Here is a 24,987-nt window from a genome sequence, read left to right on the forward strand (position 1 = left end):
AGAAAAAAAAAAAAAAGAAAACGAAAGTGAAATAAAAGAAAGAAATAAAATATGGAAACCTACTCCGTCCGGCTTGAGACTTGCAGGCGGCAATGCATAACGCAACAGCAGTCGTGTCAAAGTTCTTTTAGCTGGTGTTTTTGAAGCAATTTAGTGCTGCGGTAGCGAAACTCTCGGTATTGCGATGGACATGAGATGAAAAGCAAGGTGGTGAACCACACGCACGTCCGATTGGCTACCCTACAAATGGGGAAAGAGATAAAGTAACTAAACGAGACAGGGGCATATAACTTCGTGCACACGTGAGCATGCGCAGAAAGTCTTATCTATGCCCCCACGGACTTGTCGACCTGAAGTTTTGAAGACACATTCTGGTCGCTTTCAGTGCTTGCGGCACTCATGGCCATGCATGGATGAAGGATATTCGTTTACAAAAAGCCACTTTTATACAGTAAAGCCATGTAGTACGCAATGAATGCAGGGCGTCCAGTATTCGTAAGACACTTCGAGAAGCTGTGCACAAGCTATACAGATGCTGTACATAAGGTGTTCGAACGCTGATGTAACCTTACCACTATTACCGTAAATCAGACTGTGCTCTCCATGGTTTTGTACTGTACATGATCGGTAATAAGCTACAACCTTTGGAGACACAGTTACAAGCGCGACCACTGTATCTCTCGCGACGCAGTTTCACGGACTCGTCAGAGGAGCGATTCATTCAATATAACGGCTCCCTTTGGTTCAGCTCAACTAAGACATACCTCTGCTCAACACCCTCCTCCCTACATCTCTACCGTTCCTTCCACCTCATCTTGATGACCCTGAAGTACGTTACTTTTCGAAGAAGGCGGTATTCGCCTGCTAACTGTGACCGCTTAAGATATATTGGTTTCCCTCGTGAGAAACGTACATGACACTTGCGGATGACACAGCAGCTTTAATGGTGAAGTGTCATTTTCGAGTCTTCCAGATGCACAAGAAAACAAGGCGCCAATTCAGAGCAATTTACAAAAACACGAAGGAACAGATGTGGCGGGGCATCGCAGGTCAACAACATTTTTTTTTTTTTACGATACCTTACGCTCGGTTCTATGCCAAGTGGTGTTTGCATCCGCTGTTCCCGGTCGGCTGGACTCATTGATAACTCTGGTGGAGCTTCACTCTCGCCACTGCAGAAGCACGAAATGCATTGCTACAATATTACATGACGGCCCTTATATACGAAATACTGTCTTGAACGCCCAGTGAATGAGAAAACAGTGTGTGAGCATGAGAGGTTGTGGCGGGCGTTCTCGAGGCAGTACGTCTCATGTTTACGCCGCTAGAGTTTCGGGCGATGCAATTACTAGCGCCTGCATAAGAGATCTGAAGCACGTTGCTTTCGAGGGTGCTCTTAGCGCCGGCCAATAGTTGATAATGCAAATTAGTGAATGCGCAGGGTGAGACCTCGATGCTTTATGGGTCCACAGCCAAAAACAAATCTCACAAATCAATCGATATTTTCGCGCCTTCTCGGTTTCGCATCGGCTAGAAGCGCAGTTAAACCGGAGGAGTTGGTCGTATGGGCAACAGCCGGCCGCTTCGCGATGAAAGTGGAGCCGACCAAACTCGGTCGCTGCTGCCATCGCCGGTACCATGCACGCGCCTTCGGCCAGAAGCAAGGGCGCGCGCGCTCGCAGTGGCGCGCTGCGCGTTTCGGCGCCACTTTCGGGGCAGCTGCTGACGCAGTGCGCGCGCTGATAAATAGGAAGAGCGCGCGCGCGCGCGGGCGGGCGGTTGCTGCTTTTGCATAACGGTGCATCCGCCTCGGAAGAGCGGGAAACGCTCGCGCCAAAAGTTGATTGCCGCCGGAGATGGGCGCGGACCGACCCGGCACGAACCTGGCCACGAAAACGAGCCGAGCCCAAAGACAAAAAAGAAGAGCGGAGGATCCACGCGAGAGGCGAAGCCAACACTAGGAGCGGGCAGAGGGAGGTGGGGGGGAACTAGTTTGGGAGCCAGGTTGAGTGACCCCTGGAGCTGCGTACGCTCCAGTTTGCTTTGGACCGAGCCCAGCGCGGGCAGGTTTCCCTCTCGACCGCGCATCCGGGTGATTCGGAGAAGAACCCCACCGAGGCCGGCCTCGCCCGGCGAACAGATGGTGGACAGCACCTGACGCCGGCTGCCGCACTGCAGGTCCAGGTGCTCGGAACCCCGCCATACTATCTTCGCTTGCTCACCTTGCGGAAGGCGGCAAAGGCCAGCGCTTGAACCGGCCGCGAGGCACTTGTTTACAAGGATGAGAAGTTGGCGACGTGGAATGTCGAGCAAGTCCCCATGTCGAAACGTTCACTCCACCGACATTCCTTATTGGACGTCTTCTGATCCTTCAAGTTTCCAGCTTCCCCATGAACTTTTTTCTTGTTTGTTTGCAAAAAGGAGTACATTCGAATTAAAATATGCAAGTCCGAAGAAGGGGTATAAATTCAAGTATCAGATATTCGACTCGCGTTCTTTTCTCGAGGGCGCTAATGCGCGCGCGCTAAGGAGTGCAGTAGCACTAGCACTACCTATTCAGCGTCTCGGCTCTCTTTGCTGCACAATGACATGCCAGTGTCCGAATTCGTAGTCACTGTCCACAAGATATGCTATACGACACTGCTGTAATTGATAACAGCAAAGAAGCAAGCTTGCGGGAGCTTACATCATCTGAAAACGTGTTCTAGAGGACACCGCAGTATATACGTTCTGAAATTGCCAAACAGAAGCTTTACTACCGCATGCGTGTAGGTCTCTGGCCTCTCTCACATAAGTTCGTTTGTGGAATTCACCAAGGTGGCAATATGGGCACGTTATAACCTGCTGGAAGTAGCGCTGTGTGTGCGCATGTGTGTGCCTTCTTGGTGTCGCTCTTTCTAGTGCGTTTTTACCTTTCTTACAAAAAGTTTATGGAGTGCTAGCGCTACAACGACTGCCGTTTTCTACCAATAATCATTGTCTGGCTGGAATGGGACACTCTATATTGGGATGTATTTTTTGCTGAAATCGTTCTTTACCGGAGACAATTTCGACAGTGCTCTGCGCATTTCCGCGCACTCGCTTGGCCCTTACTAACAGAAAGAACGACAAAAAAAAAGAAATTGAGGCAGCAGGGACAGTAGGGCGAGTTGGTTGAAGTTCATCTTTAAAAGATGAAATTGAGGCAGCTGCGCACTAGTGGTGCGAAGACTGAGGAAACAGCGGAGCTGGTGGCGTTCCCCTCCTCCTCACCCTCACTTCCCTTTTCCACCTCTTGCTATACTATACTGTACAAGACTGTGCTATGCTTTACCCTCTCCCCTCCTCCTTTCCCTCCTAATCGTCCTCACATCACTCCTCCTCACCCTCACTTCCCTTCTCCACCTCTTGCTATACTATACTGTACAAGACTGTGCTATGCTTTACCCTCTCCCCTCCTCCTTTCCCTCCTAATCGTCCTCACATCACTCCTCACCCTCACTTCCCTTCTCCACCTCTTGCTATACTATACTGTACAAGACTGTGCTATGCTTTACCCTCTCCCCTCCTCCTTTCCCTCCTAATCGTCCTCACATCACTCCTCCTCACCCTCACTTCCCTTCTCCACCTCTTGCTATACTATACTGTACAAGACTGTGCTATGCTTTACCCTCTCCCCTCCTCCTTTCCCTCCTAATCGTCCTCACATCACTCCTCCTCACCCTCACTTCCCTTCTCCACCTCTTGCTATACTATACTGTACAAGACTGTGCTATGCTTTACCCTCTCCCCTCCTCCTTTCCCTCCTAATCGTCCTCACATCACTCCTCCTCACCCTCACTTCCCTTCTCCACCTCTTGCTATACTATACTGTACAAGACTGTGCTATGCTTTACCCTCTCCCCTCCTCCTTTCCCTCCTAATCGTCCTCACATCACTCCTCCTCACCCTCACTTCCCTTCTCCACCTCTTGCTATACTATACTGTACAAGACTGTGCTATGCTTTACCCTCTCCCCCTCCTCCTTTCCCTCCTAATCGTCCTCACATCACTCCTCCTCACCTCAATTCCCTTCTCCACCTCTTGCTATACTATACTGTACAAGACTGTGCTATGCTTTACCCTCTCCCCTCCTCCTTTCCCTCCTAATCGTCCTCACATCACTCCTCCTCACCCTCACTTCCCTTCTCCACCTCTTGCTATACTATACTGTACAAGACTGTGCTATGCTTTACCCTCTCTCCTCCTCCTCCTCCTTTCCCTCAATCATCCTCACATCACTCCTCCTCACCCTCACTTCCCTTTCCCACCTCTTGCTATACTATACTGTATAAGACTGTGCTATGCTTTACTCTCTCCCCTCCTCCTTTCCCTCCCAATCATCCTCACATCACTCCTCCTCACCCTCACTTATAATAATATCTGGGGTTTAACGCCCCAAAACCACCATATGATTATGAGAGATGCCGTAGTGGAGGGCTCCGGAAATTTCGACCACCTGGGGTTCTTTAACATGCACCTAAATCTAAGTACACGGGCCTCAAACATTTTCGCCTCCACCGAAAATGCAGCCGCCGCGGCCAGGATTCGATCCCGCGACCTTCGGGTCAGCAGTCGAGTGTCATAACCACTAGACCACCATGGCGGGGCTCCTCACCCTCACTTCCCTTTCCCACCTCTTGCTATACTGTACTGTACAAGACTGTGCTATGCTTTACCCTCTCCCATCCTCCTTTCCCTCCCAATCATCCTCACATCACTCCTCCTCACCCTCACTTCCCTTTCCCACCTCTTGCTATACTATACTGTACAAGACTGTGCTATGCTTTACCCTCTCCCCTCCTCCTGTCCCTACCAATCATCCTCACATCACTCCTCACCCTCACTTCCCTTTCCCACCTCTTGCTATACTATACTAAGACTGTGCTATGCTCTACCATCTCCCCTCCTCCTTTCCCTCCCAATCCACCTCACATCACTCCTCCTCACCCTCACTTCCCTTTCCCACCTCTTGCTAAACTATACTGTACAAGACCGTGCTATGCTTTACCCTCTCCCCTCCTCCTTTTCCTCCCAATCATCCTCACATCACTCCTCCTCACCTTCACTTCCCTTTCCCACCTCTTGTTATACTATACTGTACAAGACCGTGCTATGCTTTACCCTCTCCCCTCCTCATTTCCCTTCTAATCGTCCTCACATCACTCCTTCTCACCCTCACTTCCCTTTCCCACCCCCTTGCTATGCTATACTATAGAAGGCTATGCTATGCTTTCTTTGTGTCTCTCTATTTTTTCTCTTTCTTTGGGTGTATCTCATTCTCTCTCTCCCTCTCTCTTTCTATTTCTCTTCCTTTCTGTCTTTTCCTTTCTCTCTATCTTTTTCTCGTTCTCTCGCCCTTAGCAACGCAATCATATGGTTCCCATAATTGATCGTTCTGCTAGCCTAACCGAGTATTCTTTTTTAAACTTCACTGTAATACCGCACCAGTCAAAACGTGTCTTGCGGACAAAGGTTTAATTATTTGTGCCATAGACAACAGACTGCCTGTTGTGCAATAATCCGGAAACCATTGAGCGTGCTTTCATTGGATGTTTGGATGCGGTATTCTTTTATGATGTGCTTCAAAGAACCCTTAAAAGATGGTTGAGCTTGCACTAATTCGCGCAAGACTCGAAACAGAGAAACTGGACGATTCTGAATTCTAATTTGGGTGCTTCTAGGTTGTTGCTATTGCTTTATCTAGGCGATGCTAGGTTACTTCTAGGTTGATTCTCAGCGCGGAGAGGTTCGAATGAAACTACAGACAGTCACAGACACTACACGGATGTCCAAACTCCAGAAATAGCAAACGGACCGCTCGCACTAAGTCGCGCAAAGCTTGGCACAGCGACGCACGGACCCGTCGCCGTTCGTACTCCCCGTCGACCGACACGTCTAGCTTCGAGATGCGCGGCCGGCGCGGCTTCCTCCTCGGGAGTACGCAGCCAGGCTACGCACTAAAGAGTGGAGGTTGCGCGCGATGTCTCCGTCGGTGGGCGTGGCTTGGCTACTGCGCATGCGCGGCTTGGCCAGGTGGTGCGGTATCTGGTCGCTAGACGGCGCGATGCTTGCTTCCTCTTTCTTTCTATATTTCCTTCTCTCTCTACTTCTTTCTCTCTCTTTTGTTGATGGACACCTTCGTTGATGTTCTCTCTGTCTCTCTTCTTTCTTTCCGCATTTCTCTCTCTCTCTCTTTCTCATTCTTTCTGTGCTACGCTTTACTCCCTCCCCTTCTCCATTCCATCCTCCTCACCATCACATCTCTCCTCCTCACGCTCACTTCTCTGTCTCACCCTCTTGTTACGCTGTACCATACAAGGCTATGCTATGCGCTGCTAGCGTGTCTGAATAGCTGAGAGGTTAGGACGCTCGCCTTCCGATCGAAGGTACGCGGGTTCGAATCCCGCCTAGTGAAGAACTTTTTTTCCGGCAATAATTCTTCTCTTTCTCTTTATATCTTTCTTTCCGTCTCTCTGCTTGTTTCTGTCTTTCTCTCTCTCTCTCTGTACTCGTTCTCAGGTAGCCGCACAGTGGCACATACCCGTTAAGAAGATGATAGTTTTCGGCGATCGACTCGCAAGAAACGATTTGCTAAACATCTTCGCTGTTAAAAAAAAGACTTACTCATAACAGCTGTTGGCATTAGATTCTTACCAGTACAAAATGAACACGGTATACCATTTGATACGATCACGCTACTGGGCCACCAGAGTCTGTGGAAGACGCGTTTGTCAGTGACACACGCTGACGTTAAGACGAGATCAAGAGAGAACTTTATAGAAAATGTCTATTATATACGTGATGTTTTACAGCGAAAGCTGTTATGAGATCATTTCACCGGCCGTTTTTGGCGCCGTAGTTGTCCGCCGCCGCCGCCGGTGTCCGTAACCACTATCGCTCGAAAGAAGAAAAAAAAAACGAAATAAGAAAAAACTTCCAGGATGGAACGAGGTTCGAACCTGGGCCCTCTGCGTGGGAGCCCAGTGTTGTACCTCAGAGCAATGCCGGTGCTTGGAACTGCCTTGCAAGAAGACGCTATACAGGCTTCATGTCCAGAAAGAACCACATTAACATATGTAATTTAGTGTGGTAGAAGAGTGAAATAACAACCACGCACCACACAACGCGAATTCTGTAACCAGGCGTCACACAATGCGAATTGCACGACGAGTGGGCTGTTGGATCCTTCCAACCCATTACAAGGGGCTCTGCAATAATTCTTCATCGTCATCAGGCACAACACAAAGTGCGAATAATGCCTTATATGTTTTTAGCGGGTACCACGGCTCTCCGTTGAATGACGAAAAATGGCATAGTGGCTGTTCCCGTATGTCACAGAAATTATGATTAGGTATAGCGTAGTGGGTTCCTCGCAAGTGCACTTGCATTGGTTGCTAAGGAAGCCCATAAGCCCATCATCAATTTCCTCAGGGTCTCAATAAAGTTCTTCCCTCCTCTCTCTGTCTCTCTTTCTCACGTCAACGTATGTTATATTGCATGATGGGAGAGTGAAATAGCGACCGGGCGTCACATAATGCGAATTACGTAACTGGTGAGCTGTTTAAAGCTTCAAGCGTAGATTTATAGCGTAGTGGGTACCTTGCTAGTGTACTTGTATGAGAAGCCCCAAGAGAGTTTACAACGGGCTCTAGAAATGCCGCTCTTCCAACTTTCGCTGTGACTGTGCTGCGCTTTCCGCGCAGGCCTGGCGTTTTTTAGAGCTCAAAAAGAACCGCCTGTCTGGATTGATCTTTTCGATGAATTGTCTAAAGTGAATGAATTTTAATGGTTCATGTAAGCCAAAGCAGGCTGATGCGTTTTATTCCCATTCCTGCATGATGATGTATTGCGAAGCCTAAAAAAAAAAAAAAAAGCCTGGATAGCCGAGTGGGTACGACGCTCGCCAACGGATCGTGGGTACGGGGGTTAGAATCCCACCTCACCAAGAAATTTTGTTTTGTTTTATTTATTTCTTCTCCTCTTCATCTCCACTTCTCTTGCTGCGCAGCGTTGCTGTGTCAAGTGGTTGCTAGGCAACGCATTGACGTCAGAGCTCGGCGCGGCGGTTTCAGTGCTACACCTGACGGATTTCTGCCAGTCTAAACAGCTCTGCTGTTAAAAGAACTTCATGCTTATGCTCCCATCTTGTTTCTCTACCTGTGTGTCACGTTTTCCTTGCGTTCGGAGTCTTCTGAGGCGTGATTGACAAACGCACTCGGAAGGCTTCGCATTGAGATCTCACACTTTCCTTACCCTTCGTACCACGATTTCTATATGTGGCATCTGGTTTTATTGTGATGAGATTATGAACCTCCAAAGAAAAAAATACCTTCCAGTCTCGCAAGCACTCTACGCGTCCACGCCCTTTTACTCACGAACGAAGAGTATTTGTAGTTTCCAGCTTTGCGGCTCACTGCAGCGATCATTTTGCTTTCGGCATAGAGTACAGTCTTGATGCTGGTGCCGCCCCACGTCTGTACAATCAATGCGTCGTGCATCGCTTCTGCACTTCAGCGAGGTCTTAAGGTGCTATCGTTAAACGTCACTAACGTAAAAACACCGTAAGCTCGACTGCTTGACCACATTACAACTCTTTTGACTTGACTCGACTTCTTCCGAATTATATTCCAAAAGAAATTAAAGGGGTACTGACACAATATTTCGCGGCCCAGATAGCCAGCGGGATCGATTCCGGTGAACATGCGTATATCATCTGCAAAATACTAACAGCGAATATAGCTTGGAAGTTATATTAAATGAATTTTGAAGTTTGCGTGAGCAATCGACATCCTAGCGCTACTGACACCCTCAAAGGGGACCCTTGGGGACCTCACGTGACCACGCTGCAACAAGTTATGATGACGTCACAGCCGCCATTTTTATTGCCGCGTTCGCTTCAGCAGCCTACTTCTTGGCGGCTGCTCGCGAACCGCGCGGAAGTGCGTCACAATTCTGTGTGCTGACGTGCCGAGCGCTGCACCCGCTAGATGGTGAGTTGCACCCGATGGCTTGTCGTTTTTGAAACCGAAACTGACACTGGTCGGTAATGAGGAGCCTGTAATTAATTATCTGTCGCTCGCTGCAGCAAGCGATGTGCCGTGTTATGTCTAACAGGCCCCCAGCAACACATTGCAGCAAAAAAAAAACAAAAAAAACGCGAAGCCAAAATTTTTGTCAGTACCCCTTTAAAGCCAACCGGCCGGCATAAAGGCACCGCATTGCGGGATCACATTAATGGTGACGGCGACATAAAACAAACGCTCGTCTTGCTTATACTTTGCACTGCAGCGCACCCTTATAAACATGCCATTACTGGTAGCATGTCATCTTTAACCCAGCTGTGAAGTCCGTGTGACGTTGTGGGGGATGCTGCATTTTCCATACGTATGTGAATTATATGGCGTTGTCGATTTTTGCAATCCCTGATAGTCGAAATGGGGCATTCGAAAATGAATCATTATAGTCATACTGTACTGGCTTGACTTGTAGACTGTGTACATGTCTTCGTCTTTGTGAGGAAATAACGAAGAATTTACTGCTCAGAGTAGTAATGCGTCTGACGTAACGGACAGGGAGGAGCGTGAACGGTTAAGAGAGCGTCGATATCAAATGATAAAAAAAAAACACAATCAAAAAGAATTTAAGCGGTTACGAAAAGTTCACTAATAGTCGGGAAGATTAGCCGTACGCCAGTAAGAGATTTGGATTTTGTGTTGTGTCCCCACTTGAAGAATCTTAATTTTGCCATCTTATAGCATATACTAAATTCTGAAATATTGTGTACTCTACGATTGTTTGTAAGAAAACGCGGTGGTCAGCTGTACACTCTCACTCATGTCCCGCTTAAAGTGCTAGATATAGCCAGGAAACCGGACATTTTTCGTCTGGTTTCCTGGGTGTAGCCAGCATTCAACCAGGACCTGATTAAGAGTGTAAAAGCGAAAATAATGTTACAGCGCTGTTGGTTGGTTGGTGAAACTTTATTAGTAGCCCAGAGACGCGACTGGCGCGCACTGGGCTCCTGCCACGTTGGGACGGGCAGGCTGAGCCTGGCCGCCGCATCGTGGGCTCTGTTGTTGCCACAATATACGTCCACTCCAAGAGTTAAGTCAAAACATATCCGGGAGCTTTAGCCGCCCTGAGCTCGTGAACACGGAGTCGCCGCGGTGGCGCGGTAGTTGTGGTACCGAAAGACGCTGGTTCGATCCCGGCCGTGGCGGTCGTATTTCGATGGGGGCGACATGCTACAGGCCCGTGTACTATACGATGTTAGCGCCCGTTAAAGAACCCCAATGTGGTCGAAATTACCCAGAACTCTCCACTGCGGCCTGCATCATAATCATGTCGTCTTAGCCAGTAAAACCCTAGCAGTCATTAAACGCGAGAACGCGGGTCCGATTTTCGGTCACAGCTGTCTCACTTAAATAGGGGCTGAATGTGAAAACACCTTTGTACTTAGATTTAGGTGCACGTTAATGTGCCCGAAGTGGTCAAAATTAATCCCGGAGTGTACTAGGACGGCGTGCCTAATAATCGTACTGCAGTTTTCGACGCGCAAAACGCCATTTTTTTAAACATAAACCAGCAGTGCAACTGCAGTGAATTTTTTTCGGGTTGAGTTGTGGGGGTGGACATTGGGCATGCCAAGGTTCATGTGTGCACTGACTTTGAATGCGCCGAGTAAAAAAAGAATGCATCTTGACAAATTATCGAAGTTTTCGTTATTCTTGCATTGTAACGGGTGATTTGCAGTTTCCTATGATATAATTAAATGTAAGCTAATTTGGAAGGAAGGAAGGAAACAAGCAAGGAGGTTAACCAGACACATGCCCAGTTGGCTACCCTACGCGGGGGAATGGGAAAGGGGGAGAGGAAAGATGACAGAGGTAGGAGGGAAAGGAAAGGAGGAAATGAAAAATAAATGCTCTCGTATGTGGCGGTGGCACTATATAGTATAGTCGAAGGCGTTCGCACAAGCCCGTGTCCTCAAAAAGCACAGAAGTGCTTTAACTGCGTTGTGAGCCGAGGAGCGATGGGGGCGGTGATCCAACAGCATCTGCACAGAGAGCGGCCGATCGTCCAGTCGTCGCAGCGCATCAGAAAGTGTTCGTCTTTCAAAAGCAAATCGAGGGCAGCGGCATAGCAAACAATCGATGCAGCAGGCCTCGCATGCCGCCCTGTCGGTCACTCCAATAAATGTCGTGTATGCCTTCGTGAAGGCAACGCCCGACCAAAGCCGACAAAGAAGCGGAGCTTCACGTCGACCAAGTCCGGATGGAGCGTAGGGTTTATTTGATGGAGTCCCGTATGTCTTATGCTTGGCCTGCCCGTGTAGTTAGATTTAGGTGCACGTTAAAGGACCCCTGGTGGTCGAAATTTCCGGAGCCCTCCACTACGGCGTACCCCATAATCATATCGTGGTTTTGGGACGTTAAACCTCAACAATTAAATTATTATGCTTGGCGTGTTCCACTCCGCCAGACAAAGACTACGTGCCAGGTAACGATGCTGCCTTGCAGCGTCCGTCCTCGAAAGAGGAATCGGAACGATGCGGTCTTCTTGATGGGATGTGCGAGCCGCGTTGCCTGCGGAATCATTGCCTCTGATCCCGCAATGACCAAGTAGCCACTGAAAATCAAGCCCATGGCCTTTTTCTTTGACGCGGTTATGAAGCTTGACAATTTCGTACGCAAGCTGTTCGTGGCATCCGCGTCGGAGAGCTGACTGCATGCACTGTAACGCCGGTTTCGAATAGGAAAAAACAGTCCATTTGCTCGGTCTCTCAGAATCGACGTGCTCAAGGGCGCTGCGCACAGCCTTAAGTTCCGCCGCCGTAGACGTAAGTGGCATGTGATATCTTGAGTCGCAGTATTATTTCTCGTGCTGGTATCACCACCGCACCGCCAGAACTCCGACACCGCGGTCGAGCCACGGAGCTAGCTTGAAGTCTTCAACGGCTGCCCGAGAACTGAGGTTGCCGTTTATAATTACTCGAGGGGCTTCGAGATTCACCTTAATAAAAATAGCGCTTCCGCTTAGTTGAGCACCCTCAGAAACGTCTAAATGCTGTTTTTATTCAGGGCGCATGCAATAGGATGGATGGATGAATAAACTTTATTTTGGTCCCTCGGAACGCGCCCTAGCATGTTGCGGACCGCTCCCACGTCGGAACAGAAAGACCAAGTCTCTCTGTTGCGTCGCGGGCCCGTTTGACTGCCCATAGTTGTGCTTCGAGTCCGGAGCTGGTAATAGCATCTTCCCATTTTGACGGCGTGATGACTTCGCCGCCGTGTAACGCGGGGCACCGCCAGAGCATATGTTCGAGATTAGCGATATCTGCGCATAATGAACATGCATTAGTTGGCTGTATTTCAGGATAGATTTTGTGCAAGAGGGCGGGGTTAGGGTACGCCCCGACCTGAAATAGCGTGAGTGTCAGAGCCTGTGGTCTGCTTAAATAGGAGATTTAATAAAATGCCGTCGGAAGCTCCAACCCACTTTCGAACGAACCACGTGTACGGCTCCAAAGCGAGGGGCGCTAATTAAGACGAACACTGAACGAATGAGACAGTACGAGTGCCAGTGCCAACCATTTTTATTAGGCCGTCAGCATTTGCCTGTATACTGCACGGGACAAAGGCATGCGCAGAACTGCAGCCATAAATGAAAACGAAAATGAAAAGATATAATATTTTTTTATTTAATTTGACTAGGTCTAGCAAAGCGCTTTCCGACGTGTACAAGGCTAAAGCCGTGTGACTGGTATAACTGTCGCCATTTTTCTTGATGTAGAAGGCCTGTAAAATTTTCATTTCGATAATGTTCTTATTTCTTCTTATAATTTCTTCCCCTGAGAGTCAGTGGTATCAGTTGTCGAAGACTGACACCAGAAGGCGGAGCACGAAGGAAAATGAGTGTGGCTGAGCAAATAGTACAGACTTCGCTTCGATATTTACATGATCTACGCACAACCTCAAGAAGACTGCCGGCAGGTGTAACGTGTCCGTGGCATTCCAAACACCACATAAGATCGCCCGCATTTGCCCACGCATCTGCTGCGCAAGGTAAAGAAGTGATGATTGTGGCAAAAACCACGCCTCAAGATTTGTTGGATGCGCTGTAGGCGTGGTACACCGCTTACCTCGGTCTTGTGGCAAGTCCTACATAGGCCAAACCGGCCGATGCATAAATGGCCGAGCATGCGTGGGGATATGCGTTAGCTGTGATAAATAAAGACGGTGCGCACTTGCCAGCGCATTGCGATTCCTGCGGGTGTGAACCAGGCTTCTCAGATGCAGAAATTATAGGAAGGAATAAGAACCCTATCGCGAGGGAATTTTTAGAGGCCTTCCACATCAAGAATAGCGACAGTTGTATCAGTAAACAAGGGGTGGGTGCTCGAGCCGACGTTTCGACAAGTGGACTTGCCTTCTTCAAGGCTGGAACTGATTGGGTGCGCGCTAACTGAACTGAACTGGGTGGGCGCGCAAAGAAAAAATCCGTAAACAGGGGGTGGGTGCTCGAGCCGATTTCAGTTCCAGCCTTGAAGAAGAAGTCCACTTGTCGAAACGTCGGCTCGAGCACCCACCCCCTGTTTACGGATTTTTCCATCGCAGTCTTGCATCTTCCCCTTCCTGCCGTTGTTTGGACAGTTGTATCAGCGACACGTCCTTAGTCTTGCACACGTCGGAAAGCGCTTTGCTAGATCTAGTCGCACGTAATAGAAAATGATTATACCTGTTATCATTTTTGTTTTCATTGGGCTCAGGGGTGAAAAGAGGTGCACGAGGACGGCGCGAGCTTTCCATTGAGACTGGAAACGTTTATTTGACAGGAAAACACTCCGACTCTGTATAACAGGGAGCGCATTATAGAAGTGTAGTTAGCTGGACCAGTTGGTAAAAAAAAAAGCGCAGGGAGCGCATTGTACTCGTACGCGCGCTGAGCATTCGAGAAGTGTGTGTGTGTGTGTGTGTGTGTGTGTGTGTGTGTGTGTGTGTGTGTGTGTGTGTGTGTGTGTGTGTTTGTGTGTGTGTGTTTGTGTGTGTGTGCGTGTGTGCGTGCGTGTGTGCGTGTGTGCGTGCGTGCGTGCGTGGAGTGTATACGCCGTATCGCAGCGTTAAATGACTGCTTCATGGCACTCCTGCATGGCTATCCTTACTCCAAGTGTATTGATACGGTCTGCTCACATAACCTGTCTGTGTGGTACTCAGTGGGCGACGGTTAAAAACACACACTGATTTGTTGATATTTTTTTATGTTCTGGTGAAACATCGAATGTAGGGGAGCTTGGAGGTTTGGCGCAACTTTTATTTTGCAAATTTCATCGTGCATAAAGCATAATGATGTGCGAAAGACAGTGAGAGCGTGTATTACCACAGCCGGACATTAGAAGGACAAATCCTTGCCCAAATGGTTCACTACATCATGAATAGGCGCTCAACGAAATTCAGCAGAAACTGTCTCTGTGAATCAATATAGTAGTGTTTCTCGTCCTTAACTGGCTCAGTCACGCGCGACCAGCTTTTCAGTGCCCTTGCTATATGGGTCAGCATAGCAGCAGCAGAATCAGCTGAAGAAATTTGCGTCAGTGCATAGTGGGGCATTTCACTCACCTGTGGGTGAATAGGAAGCTTTGTGACGTTCACATGATACCTGTCTCAGCACGTGCTAAATCGCAGAAGCTCATACTTGCTGAATACAAAGGGTTATGATATAAGGCAGTTGCGTTGGCTTTCACAGGAAAGTGCCTAAACTGTCACTTCCAGCCATACAAATTTACCTGTAGGGTAGATTAACTGACCTTTGGGAGCTTGCTGGGACGGTAATCTTTTTTTAGAACGATCATATAACGTATCTGAAAGAGCACGCCAATTCAATTCTTAGTGTGCTATACGGTGCGTTGAAGCGACTGATGGAGTTAGCGCGTCCGATCCGCTATTTCGAAATACATGCTACCATTCCTCCTCAGGCGATCTTCTACTTATTTCTGTGGAGTGAATGCTATAATGGAATGCTAAACAACCTTATTGCTGGTTTTCTTTGAATATGACTTAAATTGCCTCGCTCAATATTGAACAGCCTTGTTTACATCTGATGCCGGAGAATCCCCTGTCGAAGCTCTAGGCGTTCATCAATGATTTTCGATATTCATCGGGCTAACAGCAGAGCACGATGACCGACTATTGCAAGTCAATGTATATTAAAGATCTAGATAAATATACCATGCATCGCGGTCTAATCATCAGCAGTGTCTATCTCCTCACCCATACTTACAGACACTATAGAGAAACTATTAACCGAATCGGATTATTAAATCATCCTTCGAAATCTTCTAGAAAAGCAACACTTACTGCGTTAAGATGATTGGTACGTAATAAGAAAAGCCAATAAAAAAGAAGAAGAATGCGTCGTCCCAGCTCTCAGTGACGCCATGCATTTCGACAGCCTTTGCTCAGGACCTAGGCGTGCGCAGGGTTCACCTTCAGGGGAGGAGGGGGGGGGGGCGAATCTTCATCCCGGCGCCCCCCTCCCTATTAAGTCAATGTATGGAACAGACTTTGCGCCCCTGGGGGGGGGGGGCGCCCCCCCCTCCCCCCGTGAGCACGCCTATGCTCAGAACTACAGCTAAGTTTTACGGTATTGTCTGAATTGCATTATGAATGTGCCCAAAACTAAGTTTAGCAAGTTTCAAGAACTTCTGCTGATCTGCAGGGACGATTATATAGAAAAAATATAATTGAAATCCGTGTTGTCACACTGACGCACCGGCACAGGCGTTTACTTATGGATCTGCACAGTCTATTTCACGTCTATTTTCACTTCCTGAAAAAAAGATGAAATTAGTAGACGCCGCTTGTCGCGCAGGACGCCATACACTGTCACAGAACTATTTCAAATTCTCCTGATTGCGAGGTATACATCGCTGCCAGCTCATTAATGTATAGACTCAAAATTACGCTAGAGTAATTGTTTCAATATTTCTTGAAGTACTGATTACTTCTCGATGTCCCTGCGCTGTTGCGAATACATTGACCAACGCATCGCCGTGCGGTCATGGCGCCAAATAGTGCTAGAACCCTTGTTATGTCGGTATAACTGGAAACGATGTAGCCAGTGGCGTCAATCCAGTAAATCACAAGGGGGGACACACATCTTGCCATGGCGGCCATATTGTTTTTATTTTTATTTATAGAAAAGTTAAAGTCATGATTTAAAATAAAATTTAAAAAAAAAACGAGCATGGATCTGTATTTGCAGCTCATGTATTTGCAGTGTTCTATTGAGTCTTCTCCAAAAGCGGTCAAGTAATCTCACGCAGCTGAAGGGTATTGAACACAAGCCTACACACACTACAAAATAGACAGGCATTAACAAAAAAAAGTTGATTGCACTATACTTAACTCTCAAACAATTCAAATGTATGGCGTTTGAAAGATAAATATCAAGTGGGGGGGGGGCAATTCAAGGGGTCCCCCCCCCCCAACCTGATCACAAGGAGGGGTCAGGACCCTCCCTGACCCCTCCCCCCCCCCCCGTGATTTACGCCAGTGGATGCAGCCAACGTACTGCAAGCTGCTACTCACACTTTGGCCGTTACAGCTGGGTGGTCACATTTTGATTTTCCGTAAGCTGCGCAGGAAGTTTTCTGAAGAATCGACAAGGCTCATGCTGTGCTGCTTTGACTAAGAATGCAGACTGCCATAAAGATGCAGCATTCTGCACTGTTTACGACTGCATGTGGTCTACACAACTCGCATTTTGCACCGAGTCGGGAAACGGCACCCCTCCAACTGTCCACCGCAGACACTTTTGTGGGGCACTTTCCCATGGGCTCTTTGCAGCATTATGAACAGAGTCCACTTACGCGAGTTGAACTTCGATGGATGTGCTTTTTTTTTGTAGTTGTTGTTACCCATATCCTTTGCAAGAGATCTTCGTGCTATAAACGCAGATGGGCCTGCAGCTCTGCCCTTCGGGATGTCCTTTTGGGCAGGAACCTGGCTAACTTAATTTGTAGGTTTCGTTTCATGGTCTGCTATACACGGAATGCTTGCACCAGGTACACTTGAACAATATATAACGAACAATATTAGATACATATTTATAAGTGTATTTTTATTGCGCCGTACAGTGAACTGGTTTTCCTTAACACGCGTCACGCCTCTCCGGTCAGCTTCTTTTTCTTTTGTTTCTATTTCCGCTTTTTTGGTATAGGTTGTGTGGTACGCACGCACGTGTTGGATGGTGGCAAGGAGTAGCCTCAATTTCTTAGTGTCTTAGGACCACGCTTCAATGTAACCAGCATTCTATTTGATTACAGTTAATATAGAACATCAATGCTTGCACCGGAATGCTTGCACCGGGTATACTTGAACGTCTGTTCTACAGTAATTATTGTACCCATTGCTACTACTCTCCCGTTTCTGTCAACATGCTCATATATAATTTGTTGTTTTCTTTATTGAATTATGCCTTTCTTGTATGGTCAACGACAACAACTGTAAAAATGAGCAAACTTACCGTCTTGCAAAAGAAAGCTTTGCGTCTAGCCTATAAAGTTCCATATCGCTGCCACACAGCATAATTATTTAAAAAGGGCCGCATCATTGAGGTTGCAACTATACACGATTACAAACTAGGTCGTCTATATAATATTAATGAGAACTAACAGACAATAATGCCAAGGAAAGTATAGGGGGTGTTATCTGTAGTATTTAGAATATAAATGTGAAGAAAGTAAAGTGGACGAAAAGATAACTTGCCGCCGGCAGGGACCGAACCTGCGACCTTCGAATAACGCGTCCGATGCTCTACCACTGAGCTACGGCGGCGGTCATCCTCCCGTCCACTTTATGGGGTATATATGTGCATTTAAACCTTGGAGTGTTAGTCAGCGCCAATCGCAGCCATGGCGGCGAGTGTGGAACACTCTTTTTCTGCCTTTCTGGCGTCACGTGACGCCAGAAAGGCAGAAAAAGAGTGTTCCACACTCGCCGCCATGGCTGCGATTGGCGCTGACTAACACTCCAAGGTTTAAATGCACATATATACCCCATAAAGTGGACGGGAGGATGACCGCCGCCGTAGCTCAGTGGTAGAGCATCGGACGCGTTATTCGAAGGTCGCAGGTTCGGTCCCTGCCGGCGGCAAGTTATCTTTTCGTCCACTTTACTTTCTTCACATTTATATTCTAAATACTACAGATAACACCCCCTATACTTTCCTTGGCATTATTGTCTGTTAGTTCTCATTAATATTGTGTCTAACAAAGAAAACGAGCCCTTAAGAGTCATCTTCTTTCCGTCATCTATATAAGTTCGGTTTATTGAAAAAATAATGATACCATTGCAAGAATAGCGGGGTTAAAAAAACACTTCCCTGCTGATAAAGTACGTCAACCTGAAGTGTGGTACATATCGAAATGCAGAACAAATTATTGAAATAATATGTTCAAATTTCAACTGCCTACACTTCTAAACCGCATAACAAAGGAACATAACATCAACATACCTAGTATATCACCGAAACAACTGCGATTAGTGTTTGTATAATGATGTCATGTGGCGACTACCTTTTTTTCTATGCCTGTATTCTAATCTCCCTTTTTTAACTACATTCTGAAACATACATATGTCTCTTACCAAGTTGTACTTAGCCGCATGCTTCTTTGCTATCTTGTGTACTAGGGGGCAAGGGCTCCTCAAACTGTTCTAACAGCTTTTACCAGCCCCCCTCGTAACATGCTCTTGTTGCGGCATAAAATTTCAATTTCAATTTCAATAATAAACCAGTGGGCGCGTACCTGTTTTTCTTCGAATCATCCGCAACCTCATTGTAGCACATTTACATCAGATGTACACAAATGGTCATTTAGGTCATGCTGTAGAGAGGGTGCCAGGTGCAACTCGAGAGGATATATGTGGTATTAAGAAGCCTCGTAACGGCATTAAGACTCGTACTTATGTTTTTGGGATCTCTGCTAAAGAGAGCTGCTCTGAACTCATGGAAATTAAATAAAGTCGCTTGCGTTATCCCAATGCCGAAGGGTTCTCATTGTAATATTTCCCTTTTTGCGCTTCTCTAGTGGTCAAAGCATCGTTCTACCGTCTGTTCTACAGTATTATTGTACCCAGGTATACGACACCAATATATAAACATCAGCTTTTTGTGTGGTTCTTCTTCAGTCAACATTGCACAAAGATCTAGATGGGCTGTTAAACGAACGTTACGAATGGTGTGTTATTTTTGTACGTCGTGACGTGAAATTAACAGGGTCATGAAACGTACGTAGCACTGTTCGTCCAGTTGCTAAAGATACAAAACGGCAAAGTCAACAGCCCAATATGACGGCATCGAAACCCATCCGTAAAATAGTCTATAGAACAGCAGACAAATAATTTTCGTCTTCCTGAAAGGAAAACTTTGACTTCGAAGCACGTATTTAGCCGGTAGAATGTATAAGATGCCTTTTGCTCGATTTCATTCCATTTCTCTCATGGGCCACCAATGACCGGCGCTTCCCGGTAACGTAGATGGGTCGCTGTTAGAACCACTGTAAGAAGTGTGGAATAGAAAATACAATCAAATCGTGTCATTATCCTGGCCCTGGGCCCGAATTCACAGTACTTGTCGTTTGTAAGCACTGTTCACCATTGGTGAACTCTCTCTGTTAAGCGGAATGACCAGTGGGGCTTGTTGATTGAACACAGAGGAGGACAGCAGCGCGGGAACCGACGGGAACGGAGAGGCACACAAAGTATACAACCGCAGAGCTGACTTTCAACAAAAGGCATATCTTGCAGCTTCACAGCCATTTATACGAAATGCTTGACACAAGAACACACCTGTGCAAGGATTCACCTCACATCGTTATCGCGCCCTGGCATTCGTATACAGGAACGTCAGCTCATTCTCGCACAAGGTTACCGACGGACAGCTGACGCAATCCTGACCCGCACATGACATTGTGGCAGCCTCGATAATCTATCCTGCCAGGGTTGAGTTGCTGTTAGCCGTGTCGAAAAGCTTTGTGAATTCGGGACAAATTCTCGGAGTGTTTGGTTCATAAGTTCCCTTTGGCATTGACCAAACGACTTCGTTAATGATAAGTCTAGCATCAAGATTGGCCAAAACATTCTCTTACGAGTAATCCTAGCGTAAGACGCTTTTGTGAATGCTGGCTGACATCTCTCGTGTATTGTGCGGCGTCATGCAATCGGCTTGCCGTGTCTGTGTAGCACAAACATGGCTAAACTAGTAACACCTTTGAATGCTCGACATGAGAGACAACTAAGCACATGTTTCTTTTATTTCTTGCAGGCACTGGTTTTCCTGGCCAGAATACACCGCCTGTATTCGATTTCAAACGAGAATGGATTATCAGCGAAGACGAGGATGTCGGTAAGTTGAAGTCGCCGCTGCAGACTAGCGCGGGCCTGCCAAGCGCACATCTTGAGTGCCTCAATTCCAACCTCTGGTAGGCATCGGGGCACTCACGAAAGAACGCAACCGGAAAGCGTTGCTCCTTCCAACAGGTGCTACATCTACATGTCATGAATGTGCGTTCATCCGGGAACGTTGATTTCATATCAGCATACTTTTTAAACAACGCGAGGGCAACTCGCTGCGATAAACAGGGGGAGACAACACTAATAAAACCTACTGAAGAGTGTGCGGTGAGCGCCTAATCCTATTAACACGCGTTCCGGTAGCTTAATCGTTTCAGCGTACGGCCCTGGTTGTAAAGTAGTGGTGCGGTGAAGAGAGCGAAATCTAGTCTTGCACCTAGGAAAAAGAAAAAGGATCACAGAAGGCACCTTCGCACGCGTCCGCTGCTCATGCGTTCAGTGGAGAGGAGGACATCTCTCTCGCAAACGAACAAGTAGCCGCGCGCTCACGCGCTCACTTTGGAGCGTATCTGCGCTCTTGGAGCGCTGACGCTGCTCAGAAGTTACCGGAGAACAAAGCGCGAGGCAGGTGGCTAGAAACAACGCTCCAGCGGATCAACATAACGGGGCGCTCCTACGCACTGTGTAGCTCATATGACAGGTTGGCATTAATTTAGATATCAGTGCCATTACCGGTGCGTCGCAACGAAGGCCGCGGCAGCACAGCGGCAGAGCGCAAGTTCCGGTTCCCGAGGAGTATGGCGCCCAGCGAGCGCAGCCGGCGCCGCCGCCGAAATCGTGCGGACCGGTCTCGTGGCCGACACGAAGCGTTCGGATCACGATCAGGACTCTCTGATGACGTCAGGCCCTGGGGCGGCTCGCCATTGGTCCGCCACGCGGGGCGCGCTGTCCCTCTTGGCGCACCAGCCATCCATCTCTCCTCTCTCGCCGAGGTCAGAGCTGGTAGAAAGCAGAAGCCCGAAACGTCACGTTACAACGTGACTGACGAAAATAAGGCGGACTAATAAAACGTTGCCTGCTACCCGTATTGATGGCAGCGCCAAGGGATCCTCCTGCTAATGGCCGTATTGTTGAAACGTGCGCGCGGCGTCACGAACGGGGTTCCGGGAGCGCGCCGCCCGGAACGGCCGGCGTGCGGCGCTGCCGCCCGACGACCCCCTTTCGCAGATGGGGAGGCCCTGCGACCGACGAAACGGTAGGCTCTTCTTCACGGCGCCTTCCAACGGTGCTTCGCGCGACGTGTGTCGCGGCGCACAATTCCGAGCCTCCCGCCCTCAACAGCCCGAACCCCTCTCTCCCGCAATGAAGTGGGGCAAAGAACCGCTTCGAACTCATGTAGCAAATCACTACGGAAGCCCCCAAGGTGTGAGGTGGTTCATGAAAGGGAAAACATTGTTATCCACCCGTGCTTCGAGATGACGATTAGTTAGCCCTCGCAAAGTGATCGGCTAGCCTCCTGGTTAGCTCAGATGGCGCAGCAACCGCCCATCAAGGACGTTGGTCCCGCGTTCAAATCTCGGACAAAGACTACGTTTTCGTCTGGAAGGCATTTTTCTGAGAAATCCATCCAGAATTCCTCGTAGCTTCATGCTACGAACCCGCGGATGCCAATTTTTCCCTTATACGAAACCAGGGAGTGCTATAGCCACATGTCTCGATAACACGGCCAAACATTGGAAAGTAAACCCTAAAAAGGCCGTACACGTGTATGCGCGTGTGAGATAGATAGATAGATAGATAGATAGATAGATAGATAGATAGATAGATAGATAGATAGATAGATAGATAGATAGATAGATAGATAGATAGATAGATAGATAGATAGATAGATAGATAGATAGATAGATAGATAGATAGATAGATAGATAGATAGATAGATAGATAGATAGATAGATAGATAGATAGATAGATAGGGGAGGTAGGGAAGGGAAGCAGCAAGGTAATTAAAGGAAGGAAGGTATACCATGCAAGCTTTTGGTTGTTTGTCCTACACAGTGTGTAAGGGGGAGGGGCGCTAGTACGAGGAAACGAGTGAGCCTTGCGTGCACGCGGGAGAATGCACATGATGGCTACAATTACTCGGAGTTCAAGAGTTTCAATAGTACACGAATAGCTCTTTTTTTGCGCTTGCAACGGATATGACCACGGTCGTAGTAGCTGTGACGTAGCAGCATGGTCAGATACACAACAAACGCTTAGTGGCTTCCTCACATGTGGGGCCAACAGCCATTTCAATGGGGCATGAGTAGGCGATTTTATTAACGGCACTCCCAGTCATAAGCGATACAGCACAAGGGCTATATGTCGCACTTTTCAAAGCCGAAGGTCCAACTTGAGCAGTCATCAGTTGTAGACACTCGTGAAATTCCATAAAATGCAATCACTAGTGGGCAAGCAGATGAAGTTTCCCGGCAGTGCTCATCGTCAGCAAATCTAAGGAAAATGTGGACTGATCGGGCGGTCTTGTCAGCAATATTATACCTGATGATGCCACAGCAAGTCAGAGGCTACTGAAAGATAATATAGTGCCCTCTTCCTAGAGCATGATGGCGCATTCGCGTAATGTCGGATACCATCTGTTCTGTGGTGTAAATCATACAAGATGTAAAGTTGAAAGTGACATGAAGGGCTGAAAATTTTTCCACCACGGATGTCGTTATGTGTGGCACATTGAATTTCGTTATCTGCGTCAGTGGAACCACGAAAGCGACTGCTGAGCAGGTAGGCGAGGTCAAGCTGTCGCTATGGATACACGTGTGGCCTAAGCATGCCTGATGCAGTAATATCAGCATCAGTCGCTACAGTGGAAGAGGCGGATATTTGGCTTTTTTTTGTAATTCTGAAAACAGCTAGATTCACTGATGGCTGTAGTAGGAACAAGAAGGTTAAGGTTTCGCCGCAGGTAGACGGCATGAGCGCCAATCACTCGTGAAAATGTCGTTTCAAGCCCCTTTGCCTCTCTGAAGCTATGTGTTAGTTGGGGGATCTAATAGACTGACATTGTGTGCTCTCTGAGTGTCGAAAGCCACGTGCGTTGTTTCATCAGGTCTCTCAGGATAGCCACTGCTGCTGGTGTTGAGGGGCATCGAGGTAACCCTAAACACATTTGTAGTGATTGACTTCGTATATTGTACACGTTGTGAATGCAGGTCCTGCATGTGTTTAACAAGACTGGCAGGAAGGAAGGAAGGAAACAGTATGGTAGAAGGCATGGAGGTTAACCAGAAAGGCTTCCGTTTGGCTACCCTACACTGGGAGTACTGCCGCATAGGAGTACCAGGAAAACTGCTATGTACAGACGCAGAAGAGATTGCACTGACGTACCCCTAGTTATCCAGCAGAGTAATTTGAACACCCGAAAAATGGCAAGATAATGTCTTGAGATAGACGCAGTGGGGGCTATACGAGAGAGTGGGAAGCTGGGCTAGTTGGTATGTATTCACAGTAATAAACAGCGCGAAAATCTAGAGACAAAAGGAAAGAACAACACAGCGCTCGTCCCGTGTTGTTCTTCTCTTTTGTCTCTAGTTTTTCGCTCTGATTATTACTATACGAGAGGTTGTGGTCGATGACACCTAGGATGCGATGCATCTTAAACGACACGTGTAGGCCGTTCACTGAAACGGAACACATGCTGTAGGCTTGTTCGTAAAGGCAATTAACACGCACATTTTAGTGGACATACCGATGCCTTGTTCTCGTAGATAAGAAGCCGTAGTGACTACTGCAGTCACCGCAGAAGGCCCAGGGGCAAATATCATCGGCGTACATTGAGACATGAGCTGCCCACGGTGAGTTCTCAGAAAGTCCTACTTTGACGACGTTGATTAATTGTGGCATAAAACTCACCACCCTGCGGCACATTACGCGGCAAATGTATTAAAAAAAAGACCGCACTCGTTCTACAAGAAAACAGCCCCTTTTTATTGCAATAGCTTCTTATCCATTCATACATCCGCCTACTAACTCGGAATGCTGTCCCCAGAAAACTTACCCTGCAGAAAGCACACCATGTCAAAGGCTCCATAAGACTTGGTATTAGGCGAGTTGGTGGCAATTCACATAAGGCACATCTAGCGCGACAGAAGGAAAATAAGAAGACAGTGCACAAGGATTGTCTCTCATACGATTTCCTGTTGCTTTCTTTCATTTTTGTTGTCCTTCTTTGCACTAAAAATATCTTATATTCAAGGTTGTCGTATGCTTCTTTGACAACGAGAAAAATTGTCAATGACTGATAGGTGCTTGAGGCTTTTTGGTTTTTACACACTCGGGTAACGATTGCAGTAACGCTCGCGATGGATGAGCGACCTCACCGAAAGCCGGCAGTGTTTTTCAGTGTTACGGTGTTTATTGAGCGTTAGCAGTAATCTCAGTTATGCAAGGCCCAGTGTAGAGCAGCATGGCAGTCCTAACCAAGCGCAAGCGCGAGCTGCAGCTCCAAAACTCCTTGCCGTCTTCCTTCCCAGCAGCCAACCGGCAGCAACAGTGCTCAAGTTCCCTTCGTCATTACATCAGGATAACTGTCAAATCACTCTAGGTATCACTCCTTCCT

General features: G+C 47.7%; 1 protein-coding gene across 1 annotated transcript in view; it reads left to right on the forward strand.

Annotated features, from left to right (window-relative positions):
* LOC119403696 (tyrosine kinase receptor Cad96Ca) overlaps positions 1-24,987 on the forward strand; it is a 101,177-nt gene that overhangs the window by 31,748 nt on the left and 44,442 nt on the right. The window contains exon 2 of the mRNA XM_037670594.2: positions 20,344-20,424. Coding sequence (XP_037526522.1) covers positions 20,344-20,424 — 81 coding nt within the window. The remainder of the gene's footprint in view (positions 1-20,343; positions 20,425-24,987) is intronic.

Source organism: Rhipicephalus sanguineus, chromosome 1, assembly GCF_013339695.2.
Source record: "Rhipicephalus sanguineus isolate Rsan-2018 chromosome 1, BIME_Rsan_1.4, whole genome shotgun sequence".
NCBI lineage: Eukaryota > Metazoa > Arthropoda > Arachnida > Ixodida > Ixodidae > Rhipicephalus > Rhipicephalus sanguineus.